The 20,268-nt window shown below is 46.8% G+C and overlaps 1 protein-coding gene across 4 annotated transcripts in view; it reads left to right on the top strand.

Moving 5' to 3' along the window:
• USP7 (ubiquitin specific peptidase 7) overlaps positions 1 to 20,268 on the top strand; it is a 144,034-nt gene that overhangs the window by 102,002 nt on the left and 21,764 nt on the right. For 2 of the 4 annotated variants that reach the window (XM_056536908.1, XM_056536910.1), the window contains exons 17-22: positions 8,749 to 8,850; positions 10,113 to 10,224; positions 10,556 to 10,648; positions 10,737 to 10,804; positions 11,035 to 11,135; positions 19,366 to 19,519. In XM_056536908.1, the coding sequence (XP_056392883.1) occupies positions 8,749 to 8,850; positions 10,113 to 10,224; positions 10,556 to 10,648; positions 10,737 to 10,804; positions 11,035 to 11,135; positions 19,366 to 19,519 (630 nt within the window). The remainder of the gene's footprint in view (positions 1 to 8,748; positions 8,851 to 10,112; positions 10,225 to 10,555; positions 10,649 to 10,736; positions 10,805 to 11,034; positions 11,136 to 19,365; positions 19,520 to 20,268) is intronic. The other 2 variants (XM_056536909.1, XM_056536912.1) reach the window with 1 other exon arrangement.

The raw sequence follows: 20,268 nt of genomic DNA on the forward strand, positions 1-20,268 counted from the left end.
TTCAACGGTCAGCAGCAATTTTCCGATTTTTCACAAAATTTTCAAACTCAGTATTTTTCAGGGACCAGTTCAGGTTTGAAGTGGATTTGAAGGGTCTTCATATTAGAAATACCCCATAAATGACCCCATTATAAAAACTACACCCCCAAAAGTATTCAAAATGACATTCAGTCAGCGTTTTAACCCTTTAGGTGTTTCACAGGAATAGAAGCAAAGTGAAGGAGAAAATTCACAATCTTCATTTTTTACACTCACATGTTCTTGCAGACCCAATTTTTGAATTTTTACAAGGGGTAAAAGGACAAAATTTTTACTTGTATTTGTAGCCCAATTTCTCTCGAGTAAGCACATACCTCATATGTCTATGTAAAGTGTTCGGCGGGCGCAGTAGAGGGTTCAGAAGGGAAGGAGCGACAAGGGGATTTTGGAGAGTACGTTTTTCTGAAATGGTTTTTGGGGGGCATGTTACCTTTAGGAAGCCCTTATGGTGCCAGAACAGCAAAAAAAAAACAAATGGCATACCATTTTGGAAACTAGACCCCTCGGGGAATGTAACATGGGATAAAGTGAACCTTAATACCCCACAGGTGTTTCACGACTTTTGCAAATGTAAAAAAAAAAAAAAATTTTTACCTAAAATGCTTGTTTTCCCAAAAAAATTTTATTTTTAAAAAGGGTAATAGCAGAAAATACCCCTAAAAATTTGAAGCCCAATTTCTCCCGATTCAGAAAACACCCCATATGGGGGTGAAAAGTGCTCTGCTGGCGCACTACAGGTCTCGGAAGAGAAGGAGTCACATTTGGCTTTTTGAACGCAAATTTTTCTCTGGGGGCATGCCGCATTTAGGAAGCCCCTATGGTGCCAGGACAGCAAAAAACCCCCACATGGCATACCATTTTGGAAACTAGACCCCTCGGGGAACGTAACAAGGGGTTAAGTGAACCTTTATACCCCACAGGTGTTTCACGACTTTTGCATATGTAAAAAAAAAAATTTTTTTTACCTAAAATGCTTGTTTTCCCAAAAATTTAACATTTTTAAAAAGGGTAAAAGCAGAAAATACCCCCCAAAATTTGTAACACAATTTCTCCCGAGTACGGCGATACCCCATATGTGGCCCTAAACTGTTGCCTTGAAATACGACAGGGCTCCAAAGTGAGAGCGCCATGCGCATTTGAGGCCTAAATTAGGGATTGCATAGGGGTGGACATAGGGGTATTCTACACCAGTGATTCCCAAACAGGGTGCCTCCAGCTATTGTAAAACTCCCAGCATGCCTGGACAGTCAACGGCTGTCCGACAATACTGGGAGTTGTTTTGCAACAGCTGGAGGCTCCGTTCTGGAAACAGTGGCGTACCAGACGTTTTTCATTTTTATTGGGGAGGGGAGGGGGGTTGTATAGGGGTATGTGTATATGTAGTGTTTTTTACTTTTTATTTTATTTTTTGTGTTAGTGTAGTGTAGTGTTTTTAGGGTACAGTCGCACGGGCGGGGGTTCACAGTAGTTTCTCGCTGGCAATTTGAGCTGCAGCAGAAAGTTTGCGGCAGCTCAAATTTGCAGCCAGATACTTACTGTAATCCTCCGCCCATGTGAGTGTACCCTGTACGTTCACATTGGGGGGGGGGGGACATCCAGCTGTTGCATAACTACAACTCCCAGCATGCCCGTTGGCTGTCGGTGACTGCTGAGAGTTGCAGTTTTGCAACAGCTGTAGGCACACTGGTTATGTATCACTGAGTTTGTGACCTAACTCAGTGTTTCACAACCAGTGTGCCTCCAGCTGTTGCAAAACTACAACTCCCAGCATGTACGGTGCATGGTGTACGGTGACTGCTGAGAGTTGTAGTTTGCAACAGCTGGAGGCACACCGGTCGTGAAACACTGAGTTAGGTAAAAAAAAAACTCTGAGTTTCACAACCAGTGTGCCTTCAGCTGTTGCAAAACTACAACTCTCAGCAGTCACCGACAGCCAACGGGCATGCTGGAAGTTGTAGTTATGCAACCAGCAGATGCACCACTACAACTCCCAGCATGCACTTTAGCGGTTTGTGCAAGCTGGGAGTTGTAGTTATACAACAGCTGAAGGTACACTTTTCCATAGAAAGAATGTGCCTCCAGCTGTTGCAAAACCATAAGTCCCAGCATGCCCATAAGGGAATGCTGGGAGTTGTGGTGGTCTGCCTCCTGCTGTTGCATAACTACAGCTCCCAGCATGCCCTTTTTGCATGCTGGGATCTGTTGCAACAGCAGGAGGCTGTCACTCACCTCCAACGATCCTCGCCGCACAGGTCAGTCCCTCGTCGTCTCCGCCGCCGCAGCTGCTCCTGGGGCCCCGATCCCAACAGGGGCGCCGGGGATCGGGGTCCCCAGCACCCGGGGTGCACGTCCCGCACCCGCTCACGTCCTCCGGAAGAGGGGCGGAGCGGGTGCGGGAGTGACACCCGCAGCAGGCGCCCTGATTGGTCGGCCGGCCGACGAATCAGGGCGATCGTGAGGTGGCACCAGTGCCACCTCACCCCTGCAGGCTCTGGCTGTTCGGGGCCGTCAGAGACGGCCCCGAACAGCCAGTAATTCCGGGTCACTGGAGACCCGATTGACCCGGAATCGCCGCAGATCGCTGGACTGAATTGTCCAGCGATCTGCGGCGATCGCCGACATGGGGGGACATAATGACCCCCCTGGGCGATATGCCGGGATGCCTGCTGAACGATTTCAGCAGGCATCCGGCTCCGGTCCCCAACCGGCTAGCGGTGGGGGCCGGAATTCCCACGGGCGTATGGATACGCCCTCGGTCCTTAAGGACTCGGCATGCAGGGCGTATCCATACGCCCTATGTCCTGAAGAGGTTAATGTCCCCGATACCTGGTGCCGCTCCGCTGCCCCGTCCTCCCGTCCGCATCATAGTGTTCCATGGAGGAGCATGTGACACACACGTCACTCCGCCTCCTCCCCTGCGCCCAGCGTAACGCTACGCAGGAAGCAGTGTGACGTGTATGTCACATGCTCCTCCATAGGAAGACACGATGAGGACGGGAGAACGGGGCAGCAGAGCGGCAGCACCCAACAGAGGAGGTGAGCTGCCTGCAAGGAGGGGGCTGCTACTAATGTCTAAACGGGGGGGGGGGGGGGGGGCTGCTGCTGTCTAAACGGGGGGGTTGGTACTTGATATCTGCGAGTACTAGAATTAAAGTATCGGTACTCCTACTCGGTCTAAAAAAAATGGTATCGGGACATCCCTAGTAATTTCCCCTTCCTTGCCCACAAGCTCGCTAGTCTAACTAGCCAATGTCTAGTGTAAAACCATAAATTTAGGGTCAGTCTGAAACTGCAGCTGCAATTTCTCAATGTTTTAGGCGAGGGGGGGGGGGGGGGGGAGGAGAGAAACATTTCTGGTGAGCATAAACTGAAATTTCTTGGTCAGCTCCATTGGGGGGGACACAGACCATGGTATATGCTGCTGACACTAGGCAACAAATAGAAAGTTTGCATACCTCGACTACAGATTTTGAGCTAATTGGTTTATGCTTAGTGGCCGTAAGTGGCAGACACAGGTCTGGAGTTCTCCAGACCTGGTCTTTTATTTTCTTATTTTTTAGTTTAGGGACATGTATGTAGATCCTTTTCCCCCCCTTTTTATTTCTCTCTTTTTAGGTGGGGGTACAGGAGCATGGCGCTATCCGATCCCCCATTAGCGAAGAAGGGGCACAGACAAAGTTATGTACTGTCAACCCCTTCTCGCCACTGGCCAGCACCTGGGGTTGCACCTTGGGGCCAGGCACACCTGCCTACCCTGCTCATCTTGCTGTCTCAGCCTAGCATGATGCAGGTGTTTAATAGCTGGCTGAAGACTTTAGTAGGTATGTTTTCCTGGGACAGTGTGAGTGTTCTCCCCCTTACCACCCACCCCCACCCCCCCCCACCCCTTTTTTTCCTGGGGTCTGTCTTTTATTCAGGGTTTTCAACCTCTGGTGTCCATCTGTTTTGGGTGCACTCCTCTTTATTCATTTCTAGGGACAGTTCCTGCTCAGCCACCCTGAAGTCAGGGTCAGTCTCTGGGGCCAGCTTATTTCACCTGGTGCATTTTTCAGAGCCCCGCAGTTCCACTCCCTGGTGGGTGGGTTGTACGCGCACGGCTGGCAGTTTACTTTCACTTCGGCTACCTCCACGTGTGAGGCGACCGGAGCGCCGGGGGTCATTAATTGAGGCCCGGCTGCGGGCTGATCGTGGCATTTTGCTCCGCCCACACCCTGACGGCCAGGCATATCGGGGCAATTCAGGGGTCATTTCTGGGTGCCTCCCTCCAATGGGGGCCAGGCTTGCTCTGGCTCTGCCCCCTTCTCTTTAGGCTTAGCCCTTCTCTCTGTCTCTCCTCCAGACAGGTCACTGCGGCCCTGGTCACTTGTTACACTTGTCTGTGCTGCAAAACTAAAATACCCGGTGGTTCTGCTGAACCTGCACGCACCACTGCTCTCCCTGTCTTCTTTGTCCTGTTCCAGTTTCCATTTGTTTCTGCAAGGAAGTCCTGGGTCGGATGGTGGCGGCCATGGAGGTTGTTCCCTTCGCCCAGTTTCATTGTCGTCCTCTGCAACTTTCTATTCAAGTCTCCGCTGTCCCTTGATCACAGGATTATTCTTTCGCCAGTCCCTCCTGTGGTGGCTTTGGTCTCCTCTTCTTCGAGAAGGGTGACCTGTCCTGCCCCTCCACTGGGGGGGTTTTAGGGATCAGACGGTCCAAGGCCGTTGGTCCTTCCAGGAAGCTCTTCTCCCCATCAACATCCTGGAACTTCAGGCAATTTACCTTTGCCTCCTCCATTGGGACCGCCTTCTCCAGGGCCGTCCTGTTCGTGTCCACGGCTGTGGCATATGTCAATCGCCAGGGCGGGACTCGCAGCCGAGGACTCCAGGAATCTGCTCTGGTCGGAACTCTGTTCCCTCCATCTCGGCAATTCACATCCCAAGGGTGGACAATTTGGAGGAGGACTTCCTCAGTCGCTCCTCTGCTGACCCAGCGCGTGGTCTCTTCATCCAGAGGTGTATGCAGAGATCTGCGACCTCTGGGGCATTCCGGACGTGGATCTCTTCGCGTCTCGCCAGAACCAGAAAGTTCCTTGCTTCGTCGCGAAGTCCTGCGATCCTCTGGCCCTAGCTGTAGACTCCCTAGTGATGCCCTGATCGCACTACGTCCTCCCCTATCTCTTCCCTCCTCTCCTTCCCAGGGTCCTGAGGAAACTCAAAATGGAGGGCGTACCTCAATGACCATTTTTTTTATTTTTATTTGACATGTATCTCTTTAAATGGTAATAACTTTAGAACGCATTTTCTGAGCCGAGCGATTCTGAGATTTTTTCGTGACATGTTGTTTTTATATAAGTGGTGCATTTTTGTTGACACATGCAGCATTTTTTGTGAAAAACTACAAAATATTGTGAAAAACTAAAAATTTCTGGCATTTTTTTCCCATGGTGTTCACTGTGCAGTAAAAGTGATGTTATATATATTCTGTGGGTCAGTACGATTATGGTGGTACCCATTTTATACAGCATTATGTTTTTTCCTTTTCTGAGCAAAATTATTTTTCTGACATTCATTTTCCAACAGCCGTAACTTTTTTATTTTTCGTCCGACACCATTGAGTAAGGGCTTATTTTTTGCAGGATGAGCTGTACTTTTTATAGGTATCATGTTTGTGCTACGTTCTACCTTTTTTGATCTTTTTTTTTTTATTCTGCCATTTGTACCAAAATTGGCGACTTTTGCACTTATTTTTTATTTTATTTTATTTTTTTTACGGCGTTTACCGTGTGGGATAATTTACATTATAGTTTTATAGTACACGTTATTTCAGACATGGAAATACCTATTATGTATATGATTTGTGTTTTTGATCTTTTTTGGTGATAATACAGTGGTCCCTCAACATACGATAATTCGTTTCAAACGACCCATCGTTTGTGGAATCCATCGTATGTTGAGGGATCCGTGCAATGTAAAGTATAGGAAGCTGTACTTACCTGTCCCCACCGCTCCGGACCAGGTCCTCACCGCTCCCGCTGCTGTTCCAGGGGCTCCCGATGCTGTCCCGCTGCTCCGGTGTCGTCTTCGCGATCCTCCGGTGTCTTGCGCATCTTCTGCAGGGTCCGGGCCTCGCTTTCTGGTGACGTTATTACGCTGCTGCGCCGGCGCGCGTAGTGACGTAATAACGACGCCGGAAAGCAAGGCCCGGACCCTGGAGAAGATGCGCAAGACACCGGAGGATCGCGAAGTGGACCCGGATCAGCGGGAATAGGTAAGTGAACCTGCCAGGGATGCTTAAACTGCTATCCGACAGCAGCTTAAGCATTTTGCGCTGTCGGATAGCAGTTAATGCGATGGCCCCGACATATAAAAGCATCGTATGTCGATGCTGACATCGACATGCGATGGCCTCTGAGAGGCCATCGTATGTCGATTTTATCATATGTCGGGGCCATCGTAGGTCGGGGGGTTACTGTACAGGGCTTTTATTGGGAAAGGGGCATTTTTTTTATTTTATTTTTTTTACGCTTCATACTTTTATTGAAGAACTTTTTATTTAGTTTTTTACACTTTTTACAGGTTATACTATACTGCAGCACAGTATGACCTGATGAGCTGCACACCGTACAGCCTATGTGATCTAGCCTCTGGGTGGATCTCACAGGTTTCCGTAGCAGGCAGACGGGAGGTCATGATCTGACCACCTGCTGCCATAGCAACCAACGGCGATCTGCGATCGTATCGCGGCGCCGCCGTTGGAGAACAGAGCGCTCCCCTTGTCAACACCATAGATGCCGTGATCAGGATTGATCACCGCATCTAGAGGGTTAATGCTGCCGGGACCGGCGTGATCGTGGCTCTGGCAGCTGCGGCGGGACTCCGGCTGTGATTAACAGCCGGGTCCCGTCGCCGATCTCCTGCTCTGCCCGTGGCAGTGCTGGAGATCGCTATGACGTATGCATACGTCCAAATGCGCGAACGTGCCGGATGCTTGGACGTATGCATATGTCATATAGCGGTAAGGGGTTAAGTGGTCAGGCGTCGTCTCTCTCCATTCTTTCAGCGCTCCCTGGCGCCTGACCCTCACATCCGCACTTTTCTGCAGGGTGTAGGTTCATGCGGTTCCGCTGCGGTTCCTACTCCCCCTTGGGATCTGAATCTGGTTCTCAGTGTTTTGCAGGGTGCTCCCTTTGACCCTCTCCGGGACATTTTCTTCGTGTCCTTTTCTTTAAGGTGGCCTTTCTCAATGCGGTCACTTCCATTAGGAGAGTTTCTGAGCTGGCGCCTCTCTCCTGCCGTTCCCCCTACCAGGACTAAGTTGTTTTCCGTCCGGTCCCATAATTTTTACCTAAGGTGGTTTCACTTAAATGAGGATATTGTCCTCCTGTCTTTTTGTCCAGCTCTGTCACATCCAAGGGAACGGTTGCTTCATTGTCTTGACGTGGTACGGGCCGTTTGGATTTACCCTTCGGTCACTTCATCCTTTCACCAGTGTGACTTACTTTGTGCTTACGGAGGGTTGTCGTAAGGGATTTCCTGCTTCGAAGGCGACCATTTCACGGTGGATCTGTTCTACAATCTCGGAAGCTTACCACTGCAAAGGGAAGACTCCGCCTTTCCAGGTTTCGGCTCATTCCACTAGTTCCGTTGGGGCCTCCTAGCTCTCCTAAACAGGGCTTCGGCCTTGTAAGTCTGAAAGCGGCCACCTGGTTGTCCTTGCACACTTTTACAAAATGTTACTAGGTGCACAGCTCTGCTGGTTTGGGTCGCAAGGTGTTGCAGGTGGCTGTGGCCCAGCATTCCACCTGAGTTGCTTGGGTTCTCTCCCACCCCAGAGACTGCTTTGGTACGTCCCACGGTGTCTGTGCCCCCAATGGAGCCGACCAAGAAAAGTAGATTTTTATGCTTACCGTAGAATCTTTCTCGGAGGATCCATTGAAAGTCACGACACTCATTTGTTCTGGTGTCCTTGGTTCGGTTGCCTGTCCGAGGGTTGGCTCAGTTATTTTTTTTGTCTGTGCTTCCCTCAGACAGTTGCTGTTTTTTGTTTTTTTTCTTTACCGGTCGTTCCTCTCCTACTGCTTTGGGACTAAAACTGATTAGCTCAGTCTGTAGGCGGGGTATATCCTGCCAGGAGGGTCCGACTTTCTTTTTGTTGCATAGTGTCAGCAGCATATACCACGGTCTTGTTGTCCCCCCAATGGATCCTCAGAGAGAGATTTTATGGTAAGCAAATCTACTTATTCAAGGAAACAAAGGGAAGAAAAAAAACAGCAGGTTGACATCTAATACATTAACTGCATCTGCTAAAGGAGCGATTGATTATTTTAAAGCAATAAATGCTCATTAATGGTCTATTCACACGTACAGTATTCTGTGCAGATTTGACATGCAGATTTGATGCACCGGATTTTCTGCTCCAGATTTCAATGTAAACTGAACATCTTGAAATCCTGGGCAGAATACTGTACATGTGAATAGACCCTAAGGCTGTATTTACACATACAGTATCCCGTGCATATTTGATGTGCAGTATTCTAAGCTGTGTTCAAGTCATTTTGGTTTATATTAAAATCTGCAGCATCAAATAATCATTAAATTGGTCCAGGATACTGTATGTGAATACACGCTTTAGCTCCCTTTCCTATGAATTTTGACTATAAAATGGTTCTTAAATTTGTTTGAAAAGTGAAACTTTATAGTAAATGTACTTCTCTTGCCTTCTCTCCAGGGATTTCCGCAGGACCAAATTCGGTTATGGCCCATGCAAGCGCGCAGTAATGGAACAAAAAGGCCAGCAATGTTGGATTATGAAGCGGATTGCAGCAAAACTGTAAATATTCAATATATATTGAGAGCCCTCACTTCTCTTCTGGATTCATTTGCTGAATGTAATTAGTGTAGTATTTTTAAATGTAACTTATTTGTGGTCTCAGTAGATCGTGGACCTCTAAAACTGATGGTTTACAGTGATCCAGTCAGGTCAAGCTTTTATCTTTGCAGAACTACAGCTGTGAAATTTATACCAATTATGGTTTTCTATAATGCAGTTAAAGGGGGCTGGACCGAACATCATTTTTATTGTAGACTCAATGCAACCATTGATGATATATGGCTATGGAATGCCATCAGTCTGACTGGTCACTACAAAGTAGTCACATAGCCTATTTGCTTTGTTACTTTTTCCCCCAGAAGTGACATGTTTTAGGCCATGGATAAAAGAATTGTGCACAACTTTGTTTGTGTAAACATATACCTAATTTTCCAATCTGCTGATAGTTTACCATGTCTGTCTTCCTGGTGTCTGTATGCACAGCACTCCATAAAGACCTCTAAAGCTCCCTGCTTCTGTTCCAGAGATCATGGAATCACCACATACTGGCAGGAGCTGCTGGATCAGGGCTGCAGTGTGTTATGAGGAAGTATTCCCCCTTTAACTCGTGTCAGCCCTAGTTACTGGGAAAACAAAAGTAAAATACAGATTGAATGCCAAATTTTTCAGACTCTGCCCTCATAAGGTGATCAAGTATTTTAGCATTACCGGTACATTTTTTTAAAAGTATAAAGATATAAAGTTCAAAATACAGCTTCCGTCCCGCCCCTACAAACTATGCCTATATGGAAACATCTGTAAAGAAAAGGTGATGCAATTTGAAAAAAGGATTTGGTACATCTTTGTGCTATAATTAAATACATAAAGATAAATTACAAAATATATAGACATACTTTGCCTGATAGCGCAAATATTAAAAACCTTAATATAACAATAAACGTGAAAACTTTTTGAATAACCAAACAAGAAGCTTCAAATCTGTAAGTCGTTAAAAAAACTAAACAAATAAACCTATGAAAGTCTGATCAAGAAGGCAGGTGGTAGAGGGAATTGGCCTAGTCTTGAAGCAGTTATCTCTTGAATGTTTGCTTCTTTACATGGCTCACATATTTAAATGTATTTCCTTCATTGTGCAGCACTGACAAAACTTTCATATAAATGGGCTTTTCTTTTTTTTGCTTTATTCACAATCTGTATATGCCTATATATATGTCTAAAAATAACTTTCCTTTCTGCTGTATTTCTACGTTATGTTTATGTAGATGATTGAGCTGAGTGACAATGAAAATCCCTGGACAATATTTTTGGAAACTGTAGATCCAGAAATGGCTGCTAGTGGGGCGACGCTTCCCAAGTTTGACAAAGATCGTAAGTGTAGGCTATCCTCTCTAAATATTTCTCTTTCCACATCTAATCATTTTTATTTGGGGTGGGAGTTGAGTTACTCTAGGTGGCCTCATGTCATTACATGTTTTGCTGCAGTTAGATACTTGTCAGTTTTGCTGATTCGGTAAGTTATTTTTACAGTCCTGTAAAATATATATTGGATAACTCCACATTATACTTTGCCTTTATTTGTGACAACTATCCACTTTCCCAATAGTTGGATTTAATTGCTTATATTTACTTTCTTTCCATATGAACAGCAAGCTCAATACTTAGTTCTTTGTATAGCTTATTCTCACTAAAGCTTTATTCTCCACAGATGATGTTATGCTCTTTCTAAAAATGTATGATCCAAAAAGTCGGAGCTTAAATTACTGTGGACATATCTACACCCCAATTTCCTGTAAAATACGTAAGTTTGTTGGAGAGCATAGTACTTTTATAGATGTAATCTTGTATTTAAATATAATTATTATTATTTATTTATTTTCTTTACAAAGGTGACCTACTGCCAGTTATGTGTGAAAGAGCTGGATTTCCGCAAGGAACTAACCTTATCCTCTATGAGGTAAAATAATGTACCTTCTATTTATTAGCAACCACCTTTTTAATACCTGGTTGAACTTGATTAAGTTCTAATAGGAAATTTTAGGTGTATAGTTAAGTCAAAGCCGATGACTTAAATTGGTCCAGTGACCTAGATATGGAACTAAGGTTGCTTTTGAAATTTTGATTCTTTGAGCTGTGTTTTACACTAATTTTTCTTATTAAATTTGATAAATTTTCAATTCTTTGCAGGAAGTCAAACCGAATTTAACAGAACGCATTCAAGATTATGATGTTTCTCTTGATAAAGCACTTGATGAGCTTATGGATGGCGACATTATAGTATTTCAGAAGTAAGTACATTTCCCACTAATCACCCGAAATGTCAGCCCAAGTCATAATAGCTGCAGTCTGGCCAGGACTTGCGGTCGTAATGTGGCCATTTTAGTCTACGGTGAGCCCAGTACTGACAATCAATAATATTTTAGAATTCAATTCAATAGAATAATTTAGAATTCAATCTAAAGATCATTATTTTCAGTACCCCTAATGGGAGAAATATCTTAAATTCATTCAGAAAGTTTTCAGTCCTTTGCACTTTTTTTTCACACTTTATGTTGCAGCCTTGTGCTAAATTAAGTCTTGGTAAAAGAGGTGACCAAGAACCCAATAGTCACAGGCTGAGCTCCAAATGTCCTGTGTGCAGATGGGAGAAATTTCTATAGGGTCAACCATAACTGCAGCCCTCCATAATCTGGGTTTTATGGCAGATTGGCCAAAAAAAAAGCCTCACCTCAGTAAGAGACACACAAAAGCCCACCTGGAGCTTGCAAAAAAGGACTCTTTGATTAACCCCTTAAGGACCGGAGGTTTTTCCGTTTTTGCATTTTCGTTTTTTGCTCCTTGCCTTTAAAAAATCATAACTCTTTCAAATTTACACCTAAAAATCCATATGATGGCTTATTTTTTGCGCCACCAATTCTACTTTGTAATGACGTCAGTCATTTTGCCCAAAAATCTATGGTGAAGCGGGAAAAAAAATCATTGTGCGACAAAATTGAAAAAAAAACGCTGTTTTGTAACTTTTGGGGGCTTCCGTTTCTACGTAGTACATTTTTCGGTAAAAATGACACCTGATATGTATTCTGTAGGTCCATACGATTAAAATGATACCCTACTTATATAGGTTTGATTTTGTCGGACTTCTGGAAAAAATCATAACTACATGCAGGAAAATTAATACGTTTAAAATTGTCATCTTCTGACCCCTATAACTTTTTTATTTTTCCGTGTATGGGGCGGTATGAGGGCTCATTTTTTGCGCCGTGATCTGAAGTTTTTAACGGTACTATTTTTGCATTGATAGGACTTATTGATCACTTTTTATTCATTTTTAAATGATATAAAAAGTGACCAAAAATGCACTATTTTGGACTTTGGAATTTTTTTGCGCGCACGCCATTGACCGAGCGGTTTAATTAATGATATATTTTTATAATTCGGACATTTCCGCACGCGGTGATACCACATATGTTTATTTTTATTTTTATTTACACTGTGTTTTTTTTTTTATTGGAAAAGGGGGGTGATTCAAACTTTTAATAGGGGAGGAGTTAAATGATCTTTATTCACTTTTTTTTTTCACTTTTTTTTTGCAGTGTTATAGGTCCCATAGGGACCTATAACACTGCACACACTGATCTTCTATGTTGATCACTGGTTTCTCATAAGAAACCAGTGATCAACGATTCTGCCGCATGACTGCTCATGCCTGGATCTCAGGCACTGAGCAGTCATTCGGCGATCGGACAGCGAGGAGGCAGGAAGGGGCCCTCCCGCTGTCCTGTCAGCTGTTCGGGATGCCGCGATTAGCCGCGGCTATCCCGAACAGCCCGACTGAGCTAGCCGGGAACTTTCACTTTCACTTTTAGCCGCGCGGCTCAGCTTTGAGCGCGCGGCTAAAGGGTTAATAGCGCGCGGCGCCGCGATCGGCGCTGCGCGCTATTAGAGGCGGGTCCCGGCTTCACTATGACGCCGGGCCCGCCATGATATGACGCGGAGTTACTGTGTAACCCCGCGTTATATCAGAAGAGCAGGACCAAGGACGTACCGGTACGTCCTTGGTCCTTAAGGGGTTAAGAATGAAACAAATTCTCTGGTCTGATGGAACATTTTCGCCTCAGTTCTAGGTGTCATGGCTAAAAGATACCAGGCACTGCTCATCACCTGCCTAAAACCATCACTATAGTGAAGCATTGTGGTGACAGCATCCTGCTGTGGGGGTGTATCTTACCGCCTGGAACAGGGAGACTGGTCAGGAGTGAGGAAAAGCTGCGGTAGAGCAAGGTTCAGAGATATTCTTAATGAAACCTGAGTGCTCTGGATCTCAGACTTGGCCAAAGGTTCAGCTTCCAACAAGACAATGGGGGAGATTTATCAAAACCTGTGAAGATAAATAGTGCAGTTACCCATAGTAACAAGAGAGCTTTTACTTTCCAGAAGCCTTTTTAAAAATAAAATAATCTATCCGATTAGTTGCTATGGCCAGCTGGTTAACTTTTTCCTCTGCACAGGTTTTAATAAATCTCCCTCGACAACCCTAAGCACACAGCCAAGGCAATAAAGGATTGGCTTAGGGGAAAAAAAGAGATTTTTGTTTACTTACCGTAAAATCTTTCTCGAAGGATCCATTGGGGGACACAGACCGTGGGTTTATGTTGCTGTCTCTAGGAGGTGTGACACTATGGTAATAAAAAAGTCAGCTCCTCCCAGCAGGATATACCCGCCTTCAGGCTCTGAGCTAATCGGTTTAAGTTCCAGAGCAATAGGAGGAGACCAACATGTCAAAGAAAAACCCAAAACTGTCCGAGAACCAGAAGAGAAAACATAACTGAACACACCCTCTGACAGAGAACCAAAGGAAAATCCCAAAAAGGGGCGGGAGCTGTGTCCCCCAATGGATCCTTCGAGAAAGAGATTTTACGGTAAGTAAACAAAAATCTCCTTTTCTCTATCGGCTCCATTGGGGGACACAGACCGTGGGGCGTAGCAAAGCCGTCCCTTGGGTCGGCAGATAAGCAGTCAGGCAGACTGCCGATCCACTGCCGCCTGCAACACTTTACGACACAGACTAGCATCAGCCGATGTGAAAGTTTGAACTCGGTAAAACCTCGAGAAAGTGTGCAGAGACGACCAGGTAGCCGCCTTCCAAATCTGCGAGAGCCCAGGATGCCCCAACAGAACGGGTAGAATGAGCCTCAACCCTGAAAGGAGGAATCTTCCCCTTACAGCGATAGGCTTCCAAAATGGCTGACCGAATCCCCCAAGAAATGGTGGTCTTCGAAGCAGGCTGTCCCTTGCGGCGACCTTCTGTAAGGACGAAAAAGGAATCACACTGACGAAACGAAGAAGTGATGGAGAGATAAGACCGAACAGCCCGAACTACATCCAGCTTGTGTAGTAAGCGCTCCTTAGGATGATAAGGAGCTGTACAAAAGGAATGGGAGGACAATGTCCTCATTGAGATGAAAGGCCAAGACCACCTTAGGCAAAAAGGAAGGATTTGCCCCTAAAACAACCTTGTCCTGGTGGATCATAAGAAATGGAGAACAGATAGGGTAGGGCAAATCCCGCCCAAGGAATCACTAGGGCGTCCACGGCCAGAGCCTGAGGGTCCCGGGACTTGGACACAAAGGAAGGATCTTCCGATTGTGCCGGGACGCGAAGAGGTCCACGTCCGGAATGCCCCGGTGGTCGCAGAGCTGCGCGAAGACCTCCGGATGTAGAGACCACTCGCCAGGGTCGGATGAGGACCGACTGAGGAAGTCCGCCTCCCAGTTGAGCACTCCCGGAATGTGAATCGCCGAAATGGCATGAACCTTGCTCTCTGCCCAGGTGAGAATCTTGGTCACCCCGGCCATGGCTGCTGAGCTGCGAGCGCCGCCCTGTAGATTTATGTACGCCACGGCCGTGGTGTTGTCCGACTGCACAGGACGGGACTGAAGACGGGACTCCCAATGAAAAAGACAAAGAAGAATCGCCCGTAATTCCAATATGTTTATCGGAAGAAGGGTCTCCTGGGGAGACCAGAGTCCCTGAACCGTCCAATCCCTGAACACGCCGCCCCAGCCCGACAGGCTGGCATCCGTTGGAACAACCTGCCAGTGAAGGGAAAGAAACGACCGCCCTTGGAGAAGAAGGGGGGAGCGGAGCCACAAGAGCAGAGACTGATGGACCCTGCAAGGGAGAACAATCTGACGATCGAGGGACAGAGGAGACCTGTTCCATCGAGAGAGAATCGCCAGTTGAAGAGGGCAGTAATGAAACTGGGCAAAGGGTATGGCCTCCATAGTTGCCACCATCCGACCCAGGACTTCCATACTAGTGCGGATGGAGACTGAGACCTGGGTCCGAAGGGAGCGGACCCCCGACCGAAGCGCCAGACGTTTGTCCGGCTGAAGACAAATTCGGGCAGAGGCAGTGACGAATCGAAGTCCCAGGAAAGTTAGAGACTGGGTAGGACGGAGGACTGACTTGTCCCGGTTGACCATCCACACAAAGCGAGTCAGAATGTGGAGAGTGACGTCCAGATTCTCCAGAGTCTGGGCTCTGGTTGGAGCCTTGATGAGAAGGTCGTCCAGATATCCTGATGGAGCTTTTGGCACCACTCCGACAGGGCCTTGGACACCCATGTCGAGGCAAAGATGGGAAGAAGAGAAGAGCCATCAGCTCCAGAGGCAAACTTCGCTAAAGATTCTACCCTCTTGTCTGTGGGATCCTTGAATGCAGCGGAATCTGCCAGAGGCAGTGTAGTTGCCTTAGAGATCTGGGAGATTGGTGGATCCACTGAGGGAGGGGAAACCACCTTAGTGACAAAGTCCTTGTCAAATGGATAACGTTCTTGAATCGTCTTGATTCCCGGGAACACCTTGTCTGGAGGTTTCCATGCAGATTCCAGAATGTCTTCAGTCAGCGTAAGAGCTGAACCTTTTGAGGTGCTGGCTTAGCACGATGAAAGGATACTCCTGGATTGACATCCGAAGATCCTGGGTCCTCTAAGTGAAAGGTGTCTCTTATGGCTGGCACCAATGAGTTGACCGTTGCAATTGAGTCCGAGCGGTCCTCTGAGTCAGATGCCGGCTCGGAAGCTCCGTCCACCCGTTCACCAGGGGAATGTGAATGAGTAGAGGCTGTCCTGGAGGGGGGCGACCCTGACCGGGTACGCGGCTCTGGCGCGGCAGAGCGGCGACTCGGAGAACGTCCTCTGGAGGAGCGACGTTTGTGCCCAGATGACAGGGGGGACACGAGGGGAACGCTTACGTCTATCTGAAGACTCAATGGAAGAGTCAGACGAGGCACCCCTAGTACGCTTGTGAGAGCGTGAAGTATGTGGAGACGAGGAGCGGGCCCTCTCAGAGGCCCTGCGCAGGGAAGACCCCTTCAAGGCGGACACCACTTCCCAGGAGGCCTCAGCCACTGAACGGGAGACTTGGGTCAGGGAAGAAACCCAGGCTGGTGGAGCTGCTGAACCCACCGGAACCGAAAGGGCATCAGGGGTCTGGGGGAGCAGTGGAGCAGGCAGGGCAAGTGGGCTCAGCAGAGCCAGACATCTTGGTATTACAGTGCTTACAGACAAAATAAGTCACTGAAGTTCCAGGTTTCTGTTTAGAGGGAGGAACAACTCTGGGTACAGACATAATGTGAAAAAAGACAGGAACTTTCTCATCCTAGTCTGTTTCCCCTATCAGCTGCAGTGAGGAGAACTCTGCTCCGTGCAGGTAGAGTGAAGGAGCAGGCCAGCCAATAGGAAGAGAGGGGTGTGCCTGAAGCAAGGCACTAATTAACTGACCCCTTCTTACTGAAAATCTCGCCCATGGCGCTGATTGGAGGCTGCTTTGCGCCTCTGAGAGCTCCCAGCCCTGTGGGCGGAGCTATAGACTTTCGAGAAGAAACTGTAATGGTGCCCGCTCCTTGTCCCGAGCGCACATGTCGGCCGCATATGCACTCGGGGGAATAGAGCGGGCGGCCTATACGCCGGCAGAGACTGCCGGAGAAAGTGAAAGTAAGCCGGTGCTGAAAGCGCCCGGCCCGTACCAGCGTTGCGTCTGTCAACCGCATATAAGGGGCTGCCGGAAAAGTGAAAGCAAGCTGGCGCTGAGAGCGCCCGACCCGTATCAGCGCTGCGGCCGACAGCCGCATATAAGGCGCTGTGGACATAGTCGCACTAAAACACACACATGCAGTGAAGTGCCCCATATATTACATGCCCCCTCAGGTGCCACTGCTCCCCCAGAATAAAAGTGCAGCGCCTGTATAAGCCAGCACCATAACCTGAAAGGTGGGCCAAAAACAAGTCTTGCAAGTCTATACCTATGGAGAAAAGGGGGGTGGGGGAAGTACTTGCCTCAGTCAGAAGAACTTAAATAATGGAGTCTTCAGTGAAGTATTCAGTCAGCTTTAGTTACCTGCATCACGCCTGGCTGCTATGCGCAAGCGAGGCAAGCAGGGAAATAGGGGGACCCGGACCCATGAGGTACCAACCCAGGTGCTGACCGTTGGCGAGGGGGGTGAACAGCGCATATACGCAATGTCTGTGCCCCCTTACTCGCAATGGGGAACCAGGGAACCGGAGTCCCTGAGTCCCCACCTGAAAACAGAAAAGAAAAGGGAATAAAAAAACTAACATGTCCTTATACTAGGAAAACAAAAAATCAGAAGACCTGGTCTTGAGAATTCCAGACCATGTCCACCTCCTTCAGACACTAAGCTTAAACTGAGTAGCTCAGAGTCTGAAGGCGGGTATATCCTGCGGGGAGGAGCTGACTTTTTTTATTACCATAGTGTCACACCTCCTAGAGGCAGCAGCATACACCCACGGTCTGTGTCCCCCTATGGAGCAGAAAGAGAGAAAAGAGTGGCCAGCCAAAGACCTAACCTGAACCCAGTCGAATATGTCTGGTGTCAAGACACCCGGCGCTCCCCATCCAACCTGAGAGAGCTTGATCTGTAGAGAAGAATGACAGAAAATCCCCAAATCCAGATGTGCAACCCTTGTGGCATCATACTGAAGAATGGAGGCTGTCAAAGTTGCTTTAACAAAGCAATGAGTATGAATGCTTATTTATGCAATATTTAGTTTTTCCTCTTCAATAAAATAGCAAAGATTTCTAACATTTTGTTTTCACTTTTATTATGGGATTTTGAGTGCAGAATATTAGGGGAATACTTAAATTATTTTAAAGGGGATTATCAGACGAGTTTTTTTTTTCCCCCCCCTAACTATATGCCTGTTGTATGGGACATAACACATCCAATGTCGTCCTCTGGTCCCCTGATCGCATCAGTGGACCACAGCAGAACACCAGAGGCACCACTGGAGATAACTAAAGCTTTTTTTATTTTTTTTATTTTTATTATATCACACATAATTGGCATATTTAGGAAACGCCCCCTTCTTGCCGGATAACTCCTTCAACTATATTTTTGCACAAGCTTGCAACCACAAGATTTGATAAGTGAAGGGAATCTGAAGACTTTCTAAAGGCACTGTAGACACTGGAGCATTTATTATTATTTTTTTTTTTATTAGAATAATTAATCGAATTGGTGAAACTCAAAATTTTTATTGGTACTACTTATTCTGCCCCTGCTGTTCTTTTAAGTTCTCAGAGCATTAAATTACAGTGCTGCTGGGAAAAAAGCTGCTTCTTTCTAGTTAACTAATTCTTATAAGATTGGCCTGCACAATAGCAGGAATCACTCTGCCGTCCACAAACAAGCATCTGGGTGGCAAAACAGAACAAGGAGCATGTTTAAGATATTATGAAAAGGTAATCAAAAGAACACTAGGAGACGCTTAAAGGGGTTGTGCGCTGCCCTGCAGTTCGGAGCTCCGCTCACAGCGTCCGGAATTTCATTACTCCGAACGCTGTGTGCAGGCTTCTGTGTTCGCAGCCGCCGGGCGTGACGTCTCGCCCACCCCCTCGTGACGTCTCACCCGCCCCTTCAACGAAAATCTATTGGAAGGGGGCGCGACCGCTGTCACGCCCCCTTCCCATAGACTTTGGTAGAGGGGGTGGGCGAGTCGTCACGAAGGGGCCGGGCGTGATGTCACGCCTGGCGGCTGCAAACATGGAAGCCCGCACACAGCGTTCGGAGTAATGAACTTCCGGACGCTGTGAGCGGAGCTCCGAACTGCAGGGCAGCGCACCACCCCTTTAATGTGTTACAGCAAAATCTAGACCAGGAATAGGCCAACCTTCACTGCAGATGTTTTGGACTACATCTTCCAAGATGCTTTGGCAGCATTTTGGATGTAAGAGTATCATGGGAGATGTAGTCCAAAATACCTTGCAGTGCCCAAGGTTAAAGTGTGCGTGTGTGTGTGTGTGTGTGTGTGTGTGTGTGTGTATGTGTATATATATATATATATATATAATATTATAATATAATATATATATGTGTGTGTGTGTGTGTATTTACGGTATGCTGTTGGATCAGGCAGGACAGTCCCTTCAAATTTTCATTTAAACGGCAATTTGTTTCTTGCAATAGTATCTAATTTGCTCTTGTTTTCATGTCTAGAGATGACCCAGAGAACGAGAACAGTGAATTGGCCACTGCTAAGGAATACTTTAGAGACCTTTATCACCGTGTTGATGTAATCTTCTGTGACAAGACAATTCCTAATGATCCAGGATTCGTTGTTACGCTGTCTAACAGAATGAATTACTCTCATGTATGTAAAAATTGTTTGGCATGTTTAGGCACATTTTTGTTAAAAACAATGTCCTCAATGTAAAACACAATAGCATCCATTTTAAGGGGGGTTGTTTAGCAGGGCAGACCCTATGAACAATGGCAAACCAGCACAATGTTAAACAACCCAGTAGATGCTCCTAAGCTGTGTGGCTCTTGGAACTCCTGCCCAGCCATATGATGTCATGCCATTTATACGAATAAAAAAGTCAGACTGACTATTGGCAATACTTAAAGGGGCTGTTTTATGGAGACTTCCCCTGTTTGTGCTTTTTAGGGCATAGAGGAGGGTTCCCCACTCCAGCAGCCCTTTAGAAGCCAGAATGGACAGTGGCTTCTAGTAGACTTGAGCGGTCTTTGTACGATGTAGATGACATTGATCTTAAATGGGTACTCCGGTATTATACAACGTATCACCTATCTACAGGATGTATAAATGTCCGTTCTCTATGGAGTCCAACCTCTGGGATCTTTCACGATCTCCATGAGTGCTGTTCTTGTGTATTTCTAACGCTCCCATAGTGAATGCATGGAGGACTTGCCGACCTAGCCCTCCATGCAGCAGGGAGATTCTGGGTCCTATTCTGGAGACATGTATCCCCTATCCTCTAGATAGGGAGAAGTTGTTAAATGCTGGAGTAGCCTTTTAATGGCTGCCCACAATAATTATTAATATTCAGCAGCTGGAAATCCTTGGCTTGGCTGTCTTGTGTATGGTCACCTTGATGT

The sequence above is a fragment of the Hyla sarda genome, chromosome 8 (genome assembly GCF_029499605.1).
Source record: "Hyla sarda isolate aHylSar1 chromosome 8, aHylSar1.hap1, whole genome shotgun sequence".
In the NCBI taxonomy this organism is placed as follows: Eukaryota; Metazoa; Chordata; class Amphibia; order Anura; family Hylidae; genus Hyla; species Hyla sarda.